General features: G+C 44.2%; 2 protein-coding genes across 3 annotated transcripts; both read right to left on the bottom strand.

The window, feature by feature from the left end:
* Positions 1 to 1,403: 1,403 nt before the first annotated feature.
* On the bottom strand, positions 1,404 to 8,818 carry LOC310780117 (uncharacterized protein). Of its 2 annotated transcripts, none has more exons than XM_083640670.1 (3): positions 8,714 to 8,818; positions 5,061 to 5,272; positions 1,404 to 1,746 (listed from the first exon to the last, which is right to left on the bottom strand). In XM_083640670.1, exons 2-3 carry the CDS (start codon positions 5,251 to 5,253, stop codon positions 1,457 to 1,459), a joined length of 483 nt encoding a protein of 160 aa, XP_083496796.1. In that variant the 5' UTR covers positions 5,254 to 5,272; positions 8,714 to 8,818; the 3' UTR covers positions 1,404 to 1,456. The 2 variants fall into 2 exon arrangements, with proteins under 2 accessions (XP_083496796.1, XP_083496797.1); XM_083640671.1 differs by lacking the exon at positions 8,714 to 8,818 and adding an exon at positions 7,663 to 7,861.
* A 5,158-nt stretch (positions 8,819 to 13,976) lies between these two features.
* On the bottom strand, positions 13,977 to 18,637 carry LOC310779464 (uncharacterized protein; the record flags this gene model as incomplete). Its single annotated transcript, XM_083639997.1, has 5 exons — positions 13,977 to 15,742; positions 15,870 to 15,937; positions 16,713 to 17,070; positions 17,411 to 17,770; positions 18,572 to 18,637. 5 exons carry the CDS (start codon positions 18,635 to 18,637, stop codon positions 15,248 to 15,250), a joined length of 1,347 nt encoding a protein of 448 aa, XP_083496123.1. The 3' UTR covers positions 13,977 to 15,247.
* Between the last annotated feature and the right edge of the window lie 1,363 nt (positions 18,638 to 20,000).

The following is a 20,000-nucleotide window of genomic DNA, read 5'->3' as shown; positions in this document are numbered from 1 at the left end:
AGAAAAAATCAAATACTGTATGTAAATCAAACCACTAGAGCTGCAACAATTAATCGATTAGTCGATCGACAGAAAATTAATCGACAACTATTTTGATAATCAATTAATCGTTTTGAGTACAATTTTAAGGTCAAATCTCTCTGATTTCAGCTTCTTAAATGTGAATATTTTCTGGTTGCTTTACTCCTGTATGACAGTAAACTGATATTATCTTTGAGTTGTGGACAAAACAAGACATTTTGAGAGCATCATCTTGGGCTTTGGGAAACACTGATCGTCATTTGCTACCATTTTCTGACATTTTAAAGACCAAACAACTCATCGATTAATCGAGAAAATAATAGACAGATTAATCAATTATGAAAACAATCGTTAGTGGCAGCCCTAAAAACCACCCGCGCCAGGATGGACGCAAACACAACCCAGCATGAAGAAGATATTGCTAACAGTTTCACCCTAGCCACTGGGACCAGAGCCACACACACACATGGTTTGGCTAATGTGCCAATATGGCCCGCTGTAGACTTTGTTTTTAAGCTAGAAGCGCTAACAGATGCTAACGAAAAGCGTCAGCTCTTGTTCAGACTATTGAAAACCTGGCCCTCGCTCTAAAGACATGGCAGGCTCTCTTGTTATGCTGCATTCCAGAGACTGTAAACTCTACTCAGCTTTACCATTCACCTTTATAATCCTCAAAATACACTGAAGTTCCATTTACGGCACCACATGAACTTAAATCATCTGAACACCTGTGTGGTAAAAGGTTATGAATCATCAAAACACCTGTGTGGAAAAAGTTTATGAAGTTGACCTGAAATTGCACTTAAGAGTTGCTAACATTCTATGCTAACTAGCTAGCAAACTATGCTAACTAGCTAGCAAACTATGCTAACTAGCTAGCAAACTATGCTAACTAGCTAGCAAACGCGGCTTAACATTTTTGTAACAACTTCTGACTTTGACTGGAGCACAGCATGAGCGGTAGAGAAGGCGAGACAACATGGCAGCTGCAGATATGAACCCCATACTCCAAACTACCAGCGGCTCTGGTCCGGACCGGGGCGAGAACAATCCATTCATTCGATCGATCAGAAGTGTATCCATTTTCTAAGTGGAATTAGTTTGATTGGTTGCAGTGCATGCTGGGGGAAGAGACAAAACCAGCCAATCCAGATGACGACTTTGAGGAAACTATGGAAGCCCCGTGTGTCCAAACGACCCGGGAGAACAAAAATCACCTTCCTGTGTCCCTCTCCTCTGATTGGCAGGGGGGCTACTAGCCCCTGTCCCAGCTGCTCCCTTGGTTGAGGTTATACTGCCTAGTGTAGCCAAACTCCACCCCGTCTCCGCCTCCTGTACCCGCCCCTGTCGTAGCCCCCGCCCCCCCCTGCCCCTCCCTCGCTGGTTGTTGTTCCTCCTCGCTCCTCTCTGGTTGGAGCTCGGTGGGTCCATCCGCTCAGACTCCTCCCAGGGGTCCACCGTGGCGCAGCTGACCGACAGCAGGGGTTCCATGGCCACGCGTGGCGCGGGCCCGCCGGGGTCCACCCGCCCCAGGGGAAGCAGCACTTTGACGGGACTGGCCGGGTTGTGGCAGCCCCGCTCGTGGGACAGGTGCTTGATGTCGCCGCTTGCATGTGAGAGGACGCCGTGAGCGGCCGGTGGGACGGGGCCGACGTTGGGCCGGCTCCTCCTGGTCCAGACGGGGGCTCCAGTCCTGCTGCTCCGGGGAATCCTCTTCTTTAATCTCTGGGGGATTATCAGTAGGAAAATGTTTGTTTTATTACATCTGTCTTGTCTTCAAACATTATTATCATTACACTACAGCCTAATATTATAGCGATATCTTACTGTAATATTGTATGGGCAAGCACTTACCCCAGATATCATCTGCTGCTGCAGAAACATTTTGTTAGATTAGCAACTTTCTCCAAGTCATGTGCTGCAACCTCGACACTTTTGAAATGTGATGCTGTTTCTGATATTAACCTTCTTCAAATATGTACTTTTATTTGCAAAGTGAAGTACATGGGTACAGACAAGCTTTTTTCTTCTTGTAATTCCCAAGTTAATTTTCATACAACTAATATAATAAATCAATAACCTTTAACTACCAATGTATTGTACTACATCTCAAGAGTACTAAAATATAGAGTCCAGTTATTTATTGACCAATTCTCTCTCTCTCTTTTTTTTGTTTACCTTTATACTAGGGGAGTCTCACTGAGAGCAATGCTCTCTTTTTCAGAAGGTGTGTTCACATTCACACCTGGAAGCTGACCAGTACAACCACAGTCTGATCTGTTGGCCACTGATCAGCTCCACTGGAGCGGTTGGGGTTAAGGGCCTTGCTCAACGGCACCTCAATGGTGCTAATGAGGGAGAGGCGAGTGCTGCTTTCTCACTTTCCCCACCCAGATTTATCCTGCCGGTCACAGGGATCGAACCGACAACCTTCTGGTCACAAGCTGCCTCCTCAGGGCTGTACAGTGCTACATATATGTAGCACGTGCTATGGAAACATCGGTCTGTGCGATGAATGAATTTACTGCAGTAGCACACGTGCTATAGGAAGAATCAGCGTGACATCATGGCCACCCAACCGCAGCAGTTAAAGGGATACGCCATTTTGAGAGCTTAGGCCATTTGTCATATTGGCAATATCAAAACTAGAATGTACTGCTACTGCACACAGCGCATGCACCTCATGGCAAACGAGGAAGTAACTTTGGTTATACTCTGTTTGTTCAGTTACTCTCTTTGTTCTCGGTGTGTGGATTTACTACGAAAATAACCGTTTCACGTGACTTTGGATTATTATTTCATCGCGTGGTGAGTACACGAGTCACAACATGTACATGTGAGTGTTTCTGGCGCTGTTGTAATATGTATTTGAGCGATTGAACGGGAGTAGGCAGCAGTACCATAGACTGCCATTGTAGCGCTAAGCTAAGTAGCGGTGAGCACTCTATTGCCGTTTGTACTGCGTGCAGAGTGAAAATAAAGGCTTCTACATTCTAGGTTTGATATCGACAATATGACAAATGGCCTAAACTCGGAAATGTTGGCGTATCCCTTTAACTCATTCACCGCCAATGACGTCTTTGACGTGTTATCAGAAATAGCCCTCCCCGCCAATGACGTGTTTGACGTGTTTTTGTTTTTATTAATGCAGGGCGTAGTTTAAACACTTCCCCAGCCTGTCACATGGTATCAGGTCCCTAGCATCTAAGACAACACGTGAACAAACACATACCGCAGCTGTTGTTTTGAAATTGAGCAAGAGGAAAAGCAGAAAACGGGTAACGCTTCCTTGTGCAGACAGGAGAAACGCCATTGAAACGCGCCTCGGCGCGCTGCACGAGCTGGAGTCGCCTTCCTCTGTGCCAGCCGGGAGAAAGTAATCAAGAGATGTGTTTGATCATCGGAGGAATGAGGAAATGATCGATCAGTTTGCGAGGGCGGTGAGGACGTGTTGAATAGCCGAGGGGAAAACGGGAACGATCAGATAGCAGGGAGGATATGACAGGGAGACATGGACGAGGACGGGTGCAAAATAAACACACAACAGCAAGGCACAAGGCAGAAGCGGCATTCACAGCAGCCCGCTGTCCTTTCTCAAGAGCTATTCAGTTCATGAAATCGCTGGGCTGCGTGCCCTCCAGTGTTGCTCCTGGCCAATCCCAGCGCCACAGGGCGTGGTTATTGCTTATCCTATGTGGGGTTAGAAATCTAAAAGGGGGATCGGGGATCGTGTGTGTGTGTGTGTGTGTGTGTGTGTGTGTGTGTGTGTGTGTGTGTGTGTGTCTGTCTGTCTGTCTGTCTGTCTGCACACTCACACCGAGTAAACTGTATTGTTGAATGTAAAAAAAAAGCACTTCATGTGTATATATATATATATATTTTTTTTTTGTCATTTGTGTCCTAACGAATAATATTTACATGTCTGATGTCAATACAGTTCAAAATAAAATAATTGAGAGTGAGTTCTTCCTGAGATTGTGCCTTTTTACAAAAATTGCCTTTTCTCCTGTTTATTTTCTCAGGGAGAACTTTTGGGGGAAAACAGGGTGTATATAAATGGCTATAAGTAGAGTACAGAACATGCTAAAAGCTCACTTTTTTTTTCCTGGTGAACCCAGAGACGTACATCTTCATTTTGAGGTATTGCAAATCACTCTGGTGCTAATAGATAATTTACTGTGGGTCTTGAAAGATGACCAACAATTATGAAAATCTTTGGCCTGTGCTAAATATTGGCAGTCCTAAACTGTCGGTGAATGAGTTAACTAGTATGAGTTGTGCCAAACAAACGTTTGTAACATCTCAAACACTATCCATCAGAATGCTTATATTTTGACATTCTGAGTGAGAGCAGAAGTAGCTCAAGGGTCTGATGTATAATATATCATATGTACGTCATATTAGAGTTGTGTGAACTGTCGCAGTTTTTAAAATGAAGTGAATTTAGTAAAAAATTGCCACGTGGCACTTTGCCAGGGGGTCCGCGAAAAGTTTTCAGGAAAATAAAAACAAAAACTTTTTTTTGTAAAAGCTTCATAGTTCAACGGAAATATTTGATGCTTTAAATCTAAAATGGTTCATGGATTACATTCTAATATAACAAATCTATCAATTTAAAAGTCACGTTACTCTGGAAACAATTAAGCTTAGGCCAAAATCACAAATCAGAATGAGGGGGTCCCCGGTATATTTTCTATCTTGTAAGGGGTCCTTGCCTGAAAAACATTTTAGAACCTCTGCTTTAGGCCACCACTGACATCACCAAAACAGGACTCAGAAGTGTTTTGATGTTAAAAAGATTTTGTATTGAATAATCTTGATTTTGTCGTCAACTTTTCACCGTTATTCATAGGAGCCTAATATACACACACACACACCATATACCATGATCATATCTCCAGAATCTAAAAATCTAGAATAATTTTATCTTGTGTTCAACAGGCATGTAAATGATAAATACATGTTAATTGATACTTTACTAAATACAGAAATAACATACAATGTGAGCAAAGTGAAAATAACATTTGAACGTCACCAACCTGCTCTGTGTAGGCGCACTTCAGGTTTTAGAATCTTGTCCAGCAGCTTTCTCTGTCGTTCGTTCTCCTCTTTTAAATCCGAAGCTTCCTCCTCGTACTCTGTTAGCGTTTCCTCAAGCAGCTCGAAGATCTCCTGATCAGCCACCGCTATCCGCTCGTTCGCCAACGCTCTCAGCTGCTCGATTTTAGACATTTTCACTCAGAGACAGCAACTGAAATAAAACATGCATTTTCCATATAAATATTAATATAAAAATACAACAAGCACTAAGGTGCCCTAGAATGTCCTGTTTGTGTCCAATGTAGTAATCATTTCTCGTATTGATTTGGAGTCAGTGGGTCACATTATTGGGGATAATAATCCGGATTTGACACAACAGACATTTTGAACATTTGAATTTATATCCTTGAAAAACGGATTCATAATAGAAAAATCTGTTTTATCCAAATTAACCGATGTAAATGGTCTTTGTTGGCTACAGATGCAGGTCTGGGATCTGGGATCATTTCATTTGGTCAAGCAGGCCCCTCAGATAGGGTGTACTGTAGGTAGTGTACCGTCCGGTAGATTCCCTGCCTACCAACACGAGGGCCGCAGGTTCGCGTCCATACAGGCACGATTGGCTGTGTCTGCAGTGCACCGTGGGTGGGAAGCTGGATTGAGGGTATGTGAATGAGGTAAAGAAAAACAAAAAAAACAGGGGGAACAAATCAGATTGAATGTTTTATGGTCACTCATGATTCAGTAGGTCACGGGTTGGCTTGGTTCCAGCCTTAAAACTCGTTATATATACGGATTTTTCAAAATGTCTATGGAGAAAACGAATGGGGAACTTACTTCCGGGGCGGGAAACGTCACGAAAAATCACGTGACTGTTGAGCTCTATTGTGGGATAACAACATTGTGCGTGGGTAAGGTAAAGTTTTATTGTGATTGGTAACGTGTATGTCGCTTGAGACCAGTTTAAATCGATACCTGCAGTTGACTCAGGGGTTGCTAAGTCGAGACGCAGCCTGAAGAATGAAGGCGGAGTCTCGCGTCGAGGCTACCCAGACGCGCTCCAGGTGTTTCCTTAATGTTACGGTTATGCGACGTCATTTCCAAGTTTAACGTTACAGATCAGCACATTGTTGGCTCTCGGTCTAAAATACTCCCACACTTAAAATGATCGTGGACGAGGTTTTTGTAGCTTGTCCTGTTGTTTGGGAATATTACGGGCGCAGCCATTTTCACTACCTAGCCACCTTCCACTAGCGAGACAGCAATACAACTTCCGGTAAAAAGATATGTAGCAGTAAAAAGATAAAAACCATTCTACACAAGTCTAAAGCACACAAAAGCACAAAAAAGAAAAGAAAAAAGTTGTATTTGAAATCTCCTGATGGGCATGGCCTATTTCATGCATTGTCTCTATTGGGGGAGAAAATGGGGGGGGGGGGGGGGGGGGGGGGAGAATCGCAGGTCCCTCAGAAAGTGACACCTAGTTTCAATATAGAGCTATCAATGGCTCCCTCTTGTGGCCATTGTGCACTGCCCCTAAGCCCTTGTTCACGCAGGACGCCTAACATAAGCACAACTGAAGCTTGAGACAGGCCAACTGCCCCTAAGCTCCCGTTCACACAAGATGCCGAAGCAACGCTCAACCTAAGCTCTACCTACGCTGAACCCACAAGTTTCATTTAGGCGTCCTTGTTAACAGGCGAAGCCCTTCACACCACCCGCGCGCTGCGCGTCACGCTGAAGCCTCGCCGAAGCCACGCTCACGCCTTGCTCAAGCGATCGTTCAGGATTCACGCCGATTTTCCAAGCGTGACGCGTGCTGAGCCAGAGCATTGATCGGTCAAGCCAGGCATGAAGTCAATGGGAGTTGTGGGCGGGTTCAAGGCGCCGAGAGGAAAAGAGAAGGCTTCTTGTGTGAACGGCTCAGTGTGAGCCTGCCTCAAGCTTCAGTTCTGCTTACGTTAGGCGTCCTATGTGAACAAGGGCTAACACACCTCTCCCATTTCTCTCACAAACACATTCCAGTGTTTCCCAAACTTTCTTCCTGGGGACCCACTTTTTAAAAATGACAAATCATCGCAACCCGATTATAAATCGTGAGAAGAGACAATTTATGGAGAGATGAACATTCCTGAACATTTTTACTGCCAGTTCCACATCACCTTCTATTATCTTGACTTGGTAAACCAGCCACTTCAAATAGATTATGTTTGATCAATCCCAACTTTGTTTTATGCACGTTGCTGAAAACATTATACATGTTAAATAGCCTACTTTATAAATGAGACAAAATAAATGATGTCTTAGACAATTTTCAATAATGAAGGCTACCTTAGTCAATACCTGATTAAACTATCTTATTCATTCATTCATTGATTCCTTCCATTCATCTTTATTTCCCCTGCAGCCAACGCCCTGTTCAGGTCATGTCACTCAGTCATAAATAGACACGCCCCCTTCAATCCTGTCCAATCACTGTGTCCCACGCTTTCCCACGCTTTCCCTCTCTCTGGCCTGCTGGCCAATCACTTGAATGGAGGATCTTATGAATGGAGTAGTAGTTTATATCAGGCCCTTGGTATTTGTCTGTGTGTAACTCACCTTGTGTGTCACCCGCAGTTGCTGAGTCTACGCCGCTGCAGTTGTTTCGACCCTCCTCCTCCCCTGAACACCACCATGTCATGGCTCCTGTAGAACTCCCTATGGGGGGTTCTCTATCCTATACATCAGTGACGTCCTCCTCTTGCTCAGGAGGAGCGACATCACATCATGGAGTCATACGCCAAATCTAAATGTTGTTCGTCCATTCATTAAAATTTGTTATACCTTTCTTCTAGTCTCTCATTATTGAAATGCATTTAGGTTGAGTGAACAGGCCATGTCATTGTTTTTACTTCTCATAGTCATCACTCATCCAAACTCCAAAGGTAATTAAAAAGGCCTATTCTTGAACAAATCGGCTGGGGTTAACTGTTTTAGGCCTATTGCCTAATCATCTAATTGATAAAGATCAGTATGTCCGTCCAGGTAGTGTAGCAGTAGATTCCCTGCCTACCAACACAAGGGCCACAGGTTCGCACCCCTGCGTTACCCCCGGCTTGGTCGGGCATTCCATACAGGCACGATTGGCTGTGTCTGCGGGTGGGAAGCCGGATTAAGGGTGTGTTTGTAAGACAACATACACATTTTAAATAAAAGACTGTGGAAGAAATTCTGCAAATTTATTTGGGACCAAAGCAAATCTCCTGCGATCCACCTGTGGGTCCACTCCAGACCCAGTCTTTAGGAAACACTGAACTCCAGCTGTTTTTGGCTGCAATAACAAACGGAACTCTGGCTGCCAATTCAATTAGCGAGACTTATCAAACATTTTGAAATAAAAATAAAATAAGCCAGACTTTTCCTTTATCCGCCTTCATGGAATCCCACTAATCATTTGTGTCCACTCCACCTATCGACGTTTTCACATCGTTAGCTAGCTAGCTAGCACATCGTTTAGCTATCGCATTATTAGCAAGAGGTTTACACACAAATTCTGCCACATTGTGACCAGCTTTCTGGTGTCCTTCAACACTCGTCTGTTACATGACAGCTAACGTACAGCGTAAAGGATTTAGTTTGAAGACCTTTGCAATAAAGAATCAAATCTCACCGTTGTGTAGCGTTTGTGGCTAGTCCGAGGTATTTTTTATGGAAAGCCACTCTTCTTCTACGATCTCTTGCTTCTTCGCTTGCTGCTGGTGTGGCGCTGTGTCGAGCTGGAAAACCCCTCTGCTGCCCCCTGCGGCTCCGGCAGTGTATAACAACAATACATTTGCAAATGTCACCGTTTTACAGCATGGCTGACTTTGAGGGCATGTCAATCATGACCTTGTTTTTAAACAGCTTGGCGTTGGCAATGTTAGTTTCTAGTGGAAGTACAGGTCTGTTAACCTGACACTGGTAGATGGCGTGAATCCAGCTGCCTCACAAGCTGACAGGTCTGTAGGAGTGGTTTGACATATAGTACAGCGGATTACCAAAAAATTGTGCACTTTTTGAAAAAAGCATGAAACTTTTACCATAGTTAGATGATACCATGAGGTGTATTTTCAGATGTGGAGTCAAGTCTGATTTGACCTCTGAGGCCCGGGAGAGGTCAAATTCTAAATGGCTGCCGAAAATATTGAAAAATGCTTAACTTTGGAACCAAACACAGTAGAAGAACATTTAAGGTGTCATTTCCCACAAATTTTTAAGTGCCCAGTCAGTTGGTGATACTTTTGAGATCAATAGAATTCAAGAAAATACCTTCAGATCAATGTCAAGGTCAAATTATACAGACAAAGGGAAGCGAAAGGTGCAAAAAGGTGGTTTATTTCCCAAATAATGGAAGTAACAAGTGATTTTTTTTTATTTTTTTTATGATGACAATAATAATTGTGATAATAACTTATATTAATACAGCACCTGTAATTGAACCAAAGGTTGCTTAACTCATTCACCGCCAAAGACGTCTTTGACGTGTTATCAGAAATAGCCATCCACGCCAAAGACGTGTTTGACGTGTTTTTGTTTTTATTACTGCAGGGCGTAGTTCAAACACTTCCTCAGCCTGTGACATAGTATCAGGTCCCTAGCATCTAAGACAACACGTGAACAAACACATACCGCAGCTGTTGTTTTGAAATTGAGCAAGAGGAAAAGCAGAAAACGGATAAACGCTTCCTTGTGCACTATGTGCAGACAGGAGAAACGCCATTGAAACGCCCCTCGCGCGCTGCAGGAGCTGGTCGCTTTCCTGTGTGCCAGCCGGAGAAAACGGGAGAAAGTAATCCAGAGATGCGTTTGATCATCGGAGGAATGAGGAAATGATCGATCAGAGGGCGGTGAGGACGTGTTGAATAGCCGAGGGGAAAACGGGAACGATCAAATAGCAGGGAGGATACAGGGAGACATGGACGAGGACGGGTGGACCAGAACAAAACAAAATAAACACACGAACAGCTAACAAGCCAGAAGCGGCAGTCACAGCAGCCCGCTGTCTGTTCTCAAGAGCTATTCAGTTGGTTCATGAAATCGCTGGGCTGCGTGCCCTCCAGTGTTGCTCCTGGCCAATCCCGGCGCCACAGGGCGTGGTTATTGCTTATCCTATGTGGGGTTAGAAATCACGCAACGAAGGGGGATCGTGTGTGTGTGTGTGTGTGTCTGTCTGTCTGTCTGTCTGTCTGTCTGTCTGTCGGTGTGTCTGTCTGTCTGTCTGTCTGTCTGTCTGTGTGTCTGTCTGCACACTCACTCACACTGCTGTATTGTTGAATGTAAAAAAAAAAGCACTTCATGTGTATATATATATATATATATATATATATATATATATATATTTTTTTTTTCATTTGTGTCATAACGAATAGTATTTACATGTCTGATGTCAATACAGTTCAAAATAAAAGAATTGAGAGCGAGTTCTGCTTGAGAATGTGTATTTTACAGAAATTGCCTTTTCTCCTGTTTGTCATCTCAGAGAGACCTTTTGGGTGAAAACAGGGTGTATATAAATGGATATAAGTAGAGTACAGAACATGCTAAAAGCTCACTTTTTTTTTCCTGGTGAACCCAGAGACGTACATCTTCATTTTGAGGTATTGCAAATCACTCTGGTGCTAATAGATAATTTACTGTGGGTCTTGAAAGATGACCAACAATTATGAAAATCTTTGGCCTGTGCTAAATATTGGCAGTCCTAAACTGGCCATGAATGAGTTAACAAAACAAAACAAAAAAACAATCAGAAACAATCAGTGGATGGAGATACGGCAAACAGACCATGCTTAGTGTCCTTTCATATCAGGATCACGTAATGGAAATACTGTACTGAAATTTCTTAACCGTCTATCTGTCTAGTATAGTATTGGGTGGTGCCCCCTGGCTGACTCCCCTCCCCAGATCCTCGCCTTAGGGGGTTCTCGAATGAGAACTAAACCCTAACACAGTCTCCCGAACAAAAACACAGATCAGTACATGCAAGTGCAGCTTTGACACACGTGCACCGTCCAGTGCACCCTTTCTGGCAGTTACAGCGGATCAGCTCATGGCAAGATTTTGCTGCTTCAGGGAGAGCTGTCCAGAATGGCTGCCACCCAGTGGATTATTTTGTCCAACCCCAGTCAGATGGATCTGGTATCTTTGGATCCAAGACAAGTGACTGGTTCCACAGGTTGGCCTGAAAGCAAGTCTGCTTGATGTGCTCTTTAAGGGCTGCCTGGGTTGGAGGGATGTTCTCCAAAGTCCTGGACTTCTGTGAGAAAAGGTGTTTCCTAGCATCATTTACCTCCATACAGTCACTGGTTCGGTCGTACATCAGCACCACAAATCGCTCTATCAGTGACCTTGATCCTTCACTGACCTCACTTGGCATGGCCAGGAGTTCCTGCAGAGCACCAGTGACCTCTGGGAAAGACTTCCAAGTCTCCCAGGCTGTCTTCTTCCCGATGTTGTAAGTTGATGCATTATGTAAACTCGAAGAACCTGCTGCAGGCTTATCGCAAAAGAAGCAAGTAGGCTCTGTGGACTGTGAATGGCGGTGCGCTGATCGCGTGTGTACAGAAGAGGTATTTTCATGTTGCTCTGTATTTAATTTCTGACTTAAGACATCATAAGCTCTTTTGATGAATTTAATTCGACAAGTCTTGTGCCACCCAGCATTATGTCTCCTCAAAGTGGATTCTATGCCATCTCCATCATCTAATCGTTCCAGGTTGAGGTCCATTGGCATGTGCTGAAGAGTACGGAACCGGGCAAGGTCTTCTGCCAGGGATACATAGCCACTACCAACAGATTGTTTTTTAGTGTTTCTGAGTGGACACTGTAAAGGTTCATCTTTAACTGCTTGGCAGAGGACACAAATGTCCCAGTTAGTGCTGGGGGCTGGCTTTGAATCCTTGGATGAAGAGGGCTGGGCTGTAGGGTCCACCAAGCTATGATGCTTTGACATGGTTGCGATGACACTGCAAGAGAAGGTTAAAAATGTTACAACATTGCTCAAGTATGTATAATAGCAGAAATGTCTTGTCTTATGCCTGAAGGAATTATAAAACATACATGTATCCTAATATAAGAATTAACAGAACCATATTTATGAATTAAATATGAATGTATAATGTATTAATATATGAATATAACAGCATTATTTATCAAAAACATAAGTCAGATTAATTTTCTTTCCTAGTGTACTTACAGGTAAACCAAAGTTTTCTTGCACCCCTGGAACCAACCGCAATCGCAGGTGCATCGGGGAGTAGACATCCTTCACTGCACTAAGAGAAACAAGAATGCTCACACACTGTCTTCCTCAAACAAATATTTACTTAATGTACCTTTCAACAATATGGTAATTGATTTCAATACTATGATTCTAAAAGTTAACTTAATGGCTAGAATACTCACAGGTTATCCCAAGGTTTCTTGCACACCAGTAATGATCTGTGACAGTGATGGGCAGGTGCAGTGTCCAATATAAGGAGGTGGAGCACTATAGCCTACATACCAAGAGAAAAGGCACACCTGTCTCCACGGTCTCAATCAAAAATGTATTAACATAAGTGTTAAAGCCTGGCTGGCTGTTGAGCAAAGTTGAGCTAAGCTGGCTAACAGCTAGCTAGCTAGCAAGCAAGAGTGAATGCTGCTTCAGGGCTAAGTTTGGCTTCAAGAATTATTAAGTACAGTAAACCTGTAGCTATCAAGAGATGTGATATCCTTTACATTGCAAAGCTGAAGTCTATACTGTGTTCAATCATTCAACTGACTTAGCTCACAAATTACTAATTTTAACAACATTCAGAAGATTACTAATAATATTGTTCAATTATTCAATCACTTTACCTGTTAGAGGTTTGTCAGAATATCCATGTCAGAATATTCCTGCCAGAAGTTGTCTCTCCTGCAGACTGTAATGTTAGCTCATCATGTCACCCACCCTACTGACAACTCTAATGTAATTAGCTATACTACTGATAGAGGGCCACCTGGACCTGGTGGTAGTTCTGATCCTAGATAAAAAATAAAATAACCACACATCACAGTTAATAATAACAGATAGTACAAAGGTATAGAAGAACATTTTGGGGCACATGGATACAATTAAATAAATATTTATTGTCTTTTTTTAGATATTTTTTACCTTGACCTTAAAAGAAATGCATTTTCTTGAATTCTATTGATCTCAAAAGTATCACCAACTGACTGGGCACCCAAAAATTAGTGGGAAATGACACCTTAAATGTTTTTCTACAGCGTTTGGTTCCAAAGTTAACCATATTTCAAAATTTTCCGTGGCCATTTAGAATTTGACCTCTACCGGGCCTCAGGGGTCAAATCTGACTTGACTCCACATCTGAAAATACACCTCATGGTATCATCTAACTATGGTAGAAGTTTCATGCTTTTTTCAAAAAGTGCACAATACCTCTTGTATTGGGGTATATGCCGCTGTACTAATATAATTTGTGCACTTACAAAGAAAGGTGACTGACATTAAGTATTAAGTTATCCAACTACAAGATAACTGGCCCTCTGATAACCCTGAGTGATTTCTTTGATCCAAGTCTACAACAGACTATTTTATGTTTGTTGTTTATGTTGTTATAACAGAGGAAGTATAAGTGCTCTCTTGACATTTTAACCGGTTACAGGTTGAAAGTCTCTCTAAAACGTAAAACACTGTAAGGGGAAAGTAAAGGCAAATAATATTTATGCAGCAGCAGTGCAGTGGGTAAAGTGTGTGTCACGAATGACAATATTTAAATCTTTATAACATCACGATATGATTCCACTGAAAGACGCTAAGCGATAATTGAATGATCGTCCAGCTCTACTGCGTGAATTAACCTCCTCAATCAAGGTGGAGACTTTGCTTCATCAAAAGGGCGACAGACAAGACACATGGAATACATTTTATTTCTTTAACAGCATAGAAAAATCCAACACAAAGTAAACTGTACAGTACAGCACTGCTTTCTGAACTGAGAGCATAGAGGAAAAATACAAAAAAATAAACGTAAGGCACTCAATCGGACGAGAGAGATGAGTGAGTTTTCCGTTTTGGTTCAAAAGTGAGCACAGAAAACGGAAGAGAAACAAGAAAAATCACAAATCAAACATGTAAATAAAACCACCCGCACCAGGATGGACGCAAACACAACCCAGCATGAAGAAGCTAATGCTAACGATTTCACGCTAGACACCGGGACCAGAGCCACCCACACACACACGGTTTGGCTCATGTATTTTTTCATAGGCAGTCATGCAAATCTTAAAGCTGTTGAGTAAGTGTTGATTTCATGCCCGCTGTAGACTTTGTTTTTAAGCTAGCAGCGCTAACAGATGCTAACAAGAATCGTCAGCTCTTGTTCAGACTATTGACAACCTGGCTCTCGCTCTAAAGACATGGCAGGCTCTCTTGTTATGCTGCGTTCCAGAGATGACGGGAAGTCGGAAGTTTTGGCTTTCTGCGAGGAAAAGTCAAAGTGCAACGGCCTTTCAAGTCAATGTTTCTGAGACTGTAAACTCTACTCAGCTTTACCATTCACCTTTATAATCCTCAAAATACACTGAAGTTCCATTTACAGCACCATGTGACCTTAAATCTGAACACCTGTGTGGTAAAAGGTTATGAATCATCAAAACACCTGTGTGGAAAAAGGTTATGAATCATCAAAACACCTGTGTGGAAAAAGGTTATGAAGTTGACCTGAAATTGCACTTAGAGTTGCTAACATTCTACGCTAACTAGCTAGCAAACTATGCTAACTAGCTAGCAGACACGACTTAACATTCTTGTTAACAACTTCTGACTTTGACTGGAGCACAGCATGAGCGGCAGAGAAGGCGAGACAACATGGCGGCTGCAGATATGAACCCCATACTCCAAACTACCAGCGGCTCTGGTCCGGACCGGGGCGAGAACAATCCATTCATTCGATCAGAAGTGTATCCATTTTCTAAGTGGAATTAAAAGTTTGATTGGTTGCAGTGCATGCTGGGGGAAAAAACAAAACCAGCCAATCCAGATGACGACTTTTTGTGATTCCTCAGAGAGAAGGGTCAACAGGAAGTGTCTGATTTGGAAACTATGGAAGCCCCGTGTGTCCAAACGACACGGGAGAACAAAAATCACCTTCCTGTGTCCCTCTCATCTCATTAGCCGGGGGGGCTAGTAGCCCCTGTCCCGGCTGCTCCCTTGGTGGGTGGGGTTATACTGCCTAGTGTAGCCAAACTCCAACCCGTCTGCGCCTCCTCGCCGCCTCCTGTAGCCGCCGCCCCTGTCGTAGCCCCCGCCCCCCCTCCCCCGGCCCCTCCCTCGCTGGTTGTTGTTGTTGTTGTTCCTCCTCGCTCCTCTCTGGTTGGAGCTCGGCGGTTCCATCCGCTCAGACTCCTCCCAGGCGTCCTCCGTGCCGCAGCTGACCGACAGCAGGGGCTGGGGCCCCATGGTCACCACGCGTGGCGCGAACCCCCCCGGGTGCCCGCCGGGGCCCGCCCCCCCCAGGGGAACCAACACTTTGATGGGGTTGGCCGGGCTGTGGCGGCCCCGGTAGTGGGACAGGTGGTTGATGTCGCCGCTCGCCTGGGAGAGGACGTCGTAAACGGTCGGCGGGACGGGGCCGACGTCGGGCTGCGGCGCGGCCGCCATGATCGGGACATATTTGACCTGACCAGGGAGGAACACACGTTGGTTAAAATATTTGTTTTTCATCGTGTTCTGTACTCTCAGCAGTGGTAAAGTGTCGTCTCAGAGTGTACATAATGAAGGGTAGATCTGTGTGCGTGGTTCTTACGATGGGTCTGTTGTTGAGCGGAGGGTCCACCAGCAGCACCGGTCTGGTCTGCTCCTTCTGGGTCAGCGCTGACGGGACAAAAACAAGACCATCAGTCACACTATTGGAACGACAGATAAACTAGGGAGATCAACACATTGTAATTCATGCGTTTTCATTCTTTCCATTCATATATTTCTACTTAATAATCAGGTTTTATCATTTGTGGTATTCTTATTCTAGTTTTATTATGATATCTATTGCTGCTGCAATAAAGCAGTTTCCCCAGTGGGGTCATTAAAGCTGCATGAGGCAGTTTTGCATGTTGGAGGTCCCAAATGGAAATGTAAGGACTTCAATACCCAGAACTCCTGTCTGTGCTGTTTTCTACCAAAGGAAACCAAGAGAGGAAAAGATCGGAATTTGGTGAGTTCACTTTGTGATTTATCTTTCTTGTTTTATGAATTATTTCACAGATAAATAGTTGGGCTGCAACCAACGATTATTTTCATTGTCGATGAATCGGTCGATTATTTTCTCTATTAATCGATTACTTGTTTGGTCTATAAAACGTGAGAAAATGGTGAAAAATGGCGATCAGTGTTTCCCCAAAGCCCAAGATGACGTCCTCAAATCTCTTGTTTTGTCCTCAACCCAAAATATGAACTTTACTGTCATAGAGGAGGAAAGAAACCAGAAAATATTCATATTTAAGAAGCTGGAATCAGAGTTTTTACTTGGAAAAAATAATAATACTCAAACCGATAAAAAATAGTTGGTGATTAAGTTAATAGTCTAAAACTAATCGATTAATGGTTGCAGCTCTAAACAGCCAAATAACATCTCTGAAAAAGCCCATCATACCATAAGTGGAGCCAGCAGGAACGGCGGGCGTAGCGCCGCCGCCGCTCGTGGCGGTGGAGCCCTCCAGGGGACCGGGGCCTCGGCCGGGGCCCGGGGTCGGCTCATCGCTGGCGGGCTGAAACTGCTCCGTCGCCCCCTGGCTGCCCTGGAGCTCCATGGCACAGGCGGAAGACGGGTACCCCAGCAAGGAGGAGGAGGAGGAGGAGGGGTACTGGGGCGGGTTGGCGGGGTACGACGGGTGTCCCGGGGCTTGAGCCGGGGCATAACCCTGAGACGAGGGCTGGGGCGGGGAGTAGGGCGGAGGCGGGGTGGGGTACTGCCCCGGGTAGCTGGGGTTCCCGGGCGGGGGCACCTGGTGCTGTTAAAAAGTAGAAAAATACAGTCCGCACATAGATATTGCTCCCATGAACATTTATTGGTAGCCTATACCACTGCGTGACATTTTGGGTACAAAGCCTTCTTCAGTTCAGACATGAAACCAATGCAGACACACCTTACAAATACCAGTCTCAAGGGGGTCACCTGACAGGTCATGTGATTACACAATGATGAAGAAGAAAAAGCAATACATACAATTTATAGTGAGCCTTGTAAGTACAAGGCAAATGCACAATAGCCCTCTAAGTACAATTAATATGTGCGATTTATTGTAAGCAAACAATAATGCATAGTAAAAACGCACAGTAAAGTAGCCATACCTGGTGCTGTTGCCACAGCAGTGAGGAGCAGGTCATCCTGTGGGGCAGGGGCTGGGCGGACAGGTTGAAGGGGGGTTCACTGGGGTAGGGATGAGGGGGTGTTTCGGGGCCAGAGGCCTGCGGGGGGGCGGGGTGATCGTACTGGGGAGCGGCCGAGGCCGAAGCGGGAGGAGGAGGAGGAGGGTGGTGGTACCCGGGGAGGCTGGTGGCAGCAAAGTGGAGGTAGGGGGCAGGGGAAGGGGAGCGGGAGACTGGAGGTGGGGGGGAGGGGCTGCAGGAGGGCACCTTGGCGTGCGCGGTGTAGGCGTGCCGCAGCGGGAGGAGGTAGATGCACGGGGAGAAGATGGGGTTGGTGTATGCCTGGACAGGACAGGAGAGGAGAGAGGGAGCAGCGGTCAGTCTCTGGCTTCTACAACAGCTTTATAAACAAAAGCTATACGACGTTAAGTAGCATAATAGTAATTTGAGACAGCAGATGGATTTTTGTCAGTTATTTGTCACCGCCCCCCAAAAAATCTGTTCCCTCAGGATTGCACTAACACTACCAAGTGTTGCCAAGCAACAGGTAAACGGTTTCCTGACTGAAAGCTATTTAAGCTTGCTACGTTTAGGTTAGCACAGAGGATTTCAGTGAAGTGTCCCTGTGCTCTTATCCTGTATATCAGCACTCATGGAATGCCTCTCGTCCAATCAAATTGCTCAAACATAAGAGTGTTATATAATTAAAGGAACACCATCGATTTTCAACCAGCTTTTGTATATCATTACAAAATCGATAGTATAGGGGTTCAGGGGATTTGAAATGAAATTGAATGATTACGAAATGAAAAACCTTGAATAAAGAAACCTTGGTTAAAAAAAAAAAAATCAATAGTATATCCAAAAACTGTGGAAAAGCGGTTTTGCAGTCATTCATTTCGTTTGAGAGTTGATCTGAGAGAAGATGTGGACCAGTGATGTCATTTGTGCATGAATGACATCACTGGTCCACAACTTAACTCAAATCAACTCTCAATAGAGAACCGCAGGAATTATGTATTTTTATTTGTGTAGGCTTACCCAGAAGTCCCTGCGATGGCAATGGGATTTTTGTATGGGAATTTATTAACAAAAGTGTATGAAACAGTGAAGTTTGTGTTCAGCAAGATCATCTTCACAAACGAGGAACACTGTTATGACTTTTGTGACAGGTGTGATGGTCAGGTAGCCCCTGGTAGGTTGTGTCATGTGACTTTTGACTGAGCACCGGAGTTAAACAGGAAGTGGGAGTGGCTTGGAGTTAGTATTATGACGTGGCATTTCAGGTGCGCACTCTCTCTCAGCTGGTGATTGAAGAAAGCCATGGATTCTCTGTCGCCCCCAGTCTCTAGTCGTTTTCACGTATGGGTGTGTCTGTGTGTGAGATATTCTTTGTACTAGCGTCCCTAATCTACTGAACGGGAGCTGCTGATAGCCAGCTTCCATACTGAGGCTTGGTGCTGTCCTGTGAAACCATCAGAGCGCTACAGCCTGCTGTCCGAGGCAGGTACTCCTGGGTTTTCAGGTAGGCAAACTTTGTTTATTGACTTCCTGTGAGATAACCTGTTGCTCAGTCATTCTGTTGTTGTTGTTGTGGCGGGTTTGGGTTCTAGACGCGAGCCTGATTCTATTTTTGAGAACCGGACCTGTCACACTTTCGAAGCATAAGTAGGCGTAGGCGTACGTTTTTTTTTAAACACCGTTTTCAGAAAACGCTTCAAAAGTCATAAAAGTGCTCCTCGTTTGTGAAGATTATCTTGCTGAACACAAACGTTGCTGTTTCATAAACCTTTGTTAACCACAGACCTTATTTCGTGCATTTTAACGGAAATTCCCGTACAAAAATACCATTGACTTTTACACCTACGAGCCGGAAGTGTTAGCAGCCATGTTTCCCGGACTGGTTCCTGCGGTACTCTAGAACTGTCAAACTAAATGAATGACTGGTTCCTGCGGTACTCTAGAACTGTCAAACTAAATGAATGACTGGTTCCTGCGGTACTCTAGAACTGTCAAACAAAATGAATGACTGGTTCCTGCGGTACTCTAGAACTGTCAAACAAAATGAATGACTGGTTCCTGCGGTACTCTAGAACTGTCAAACTAAATGAATGACTGGTTCCTGCGGTACTCTAGAACTGTCAAACTAAATGAATGACTCGTTCCTGCGGTACTCTAGAACTGTCAAACTAAATGAATGACCGGAAAACGGTTTACAGTTTTCTGATATACTGCTGATTTTGTAATGGTACCAAGCTGGTTGAAAATTGACGGAGTGTTCCTTTAAAGAGCGTGGTGCTTTTTATTTTTTATAGTTACTACTCAAGATTCTTATGAAAATACCGCCCCACCCCCACGCCCCCCCCCCCCCCCCCCCCCAAATAAATAAATAATAAAATAAAAATAAAACATGCCCCAGGGCAGAAATATGGAGAAAAAGTTGGCATTATAATGCACATGCAAAAAAAAAATCCATCTGACCAGATAACGTACGATAATTATCGTATTTGTACGATATTTTACCACCAAAACTGATCATTTTGACGCTCTGGTACGATAATTCGACACTGCC

Source organism: Poromitra crassiceps (assembly GCF_964638095.1).
Source record: "Poromitra crassiceps genome assembly, chromosome: 7".
NCBI lineage: Eukaryota > Metazoa > Chordata > Actinopteri > Beryciformes > Melamphaidae > Poromitra > Poromitra crassiceps.
Note: the sequence above shows the minus strand (reverse complement) of the source record. Positions and strands in the feature narration are given on the sequence as shown.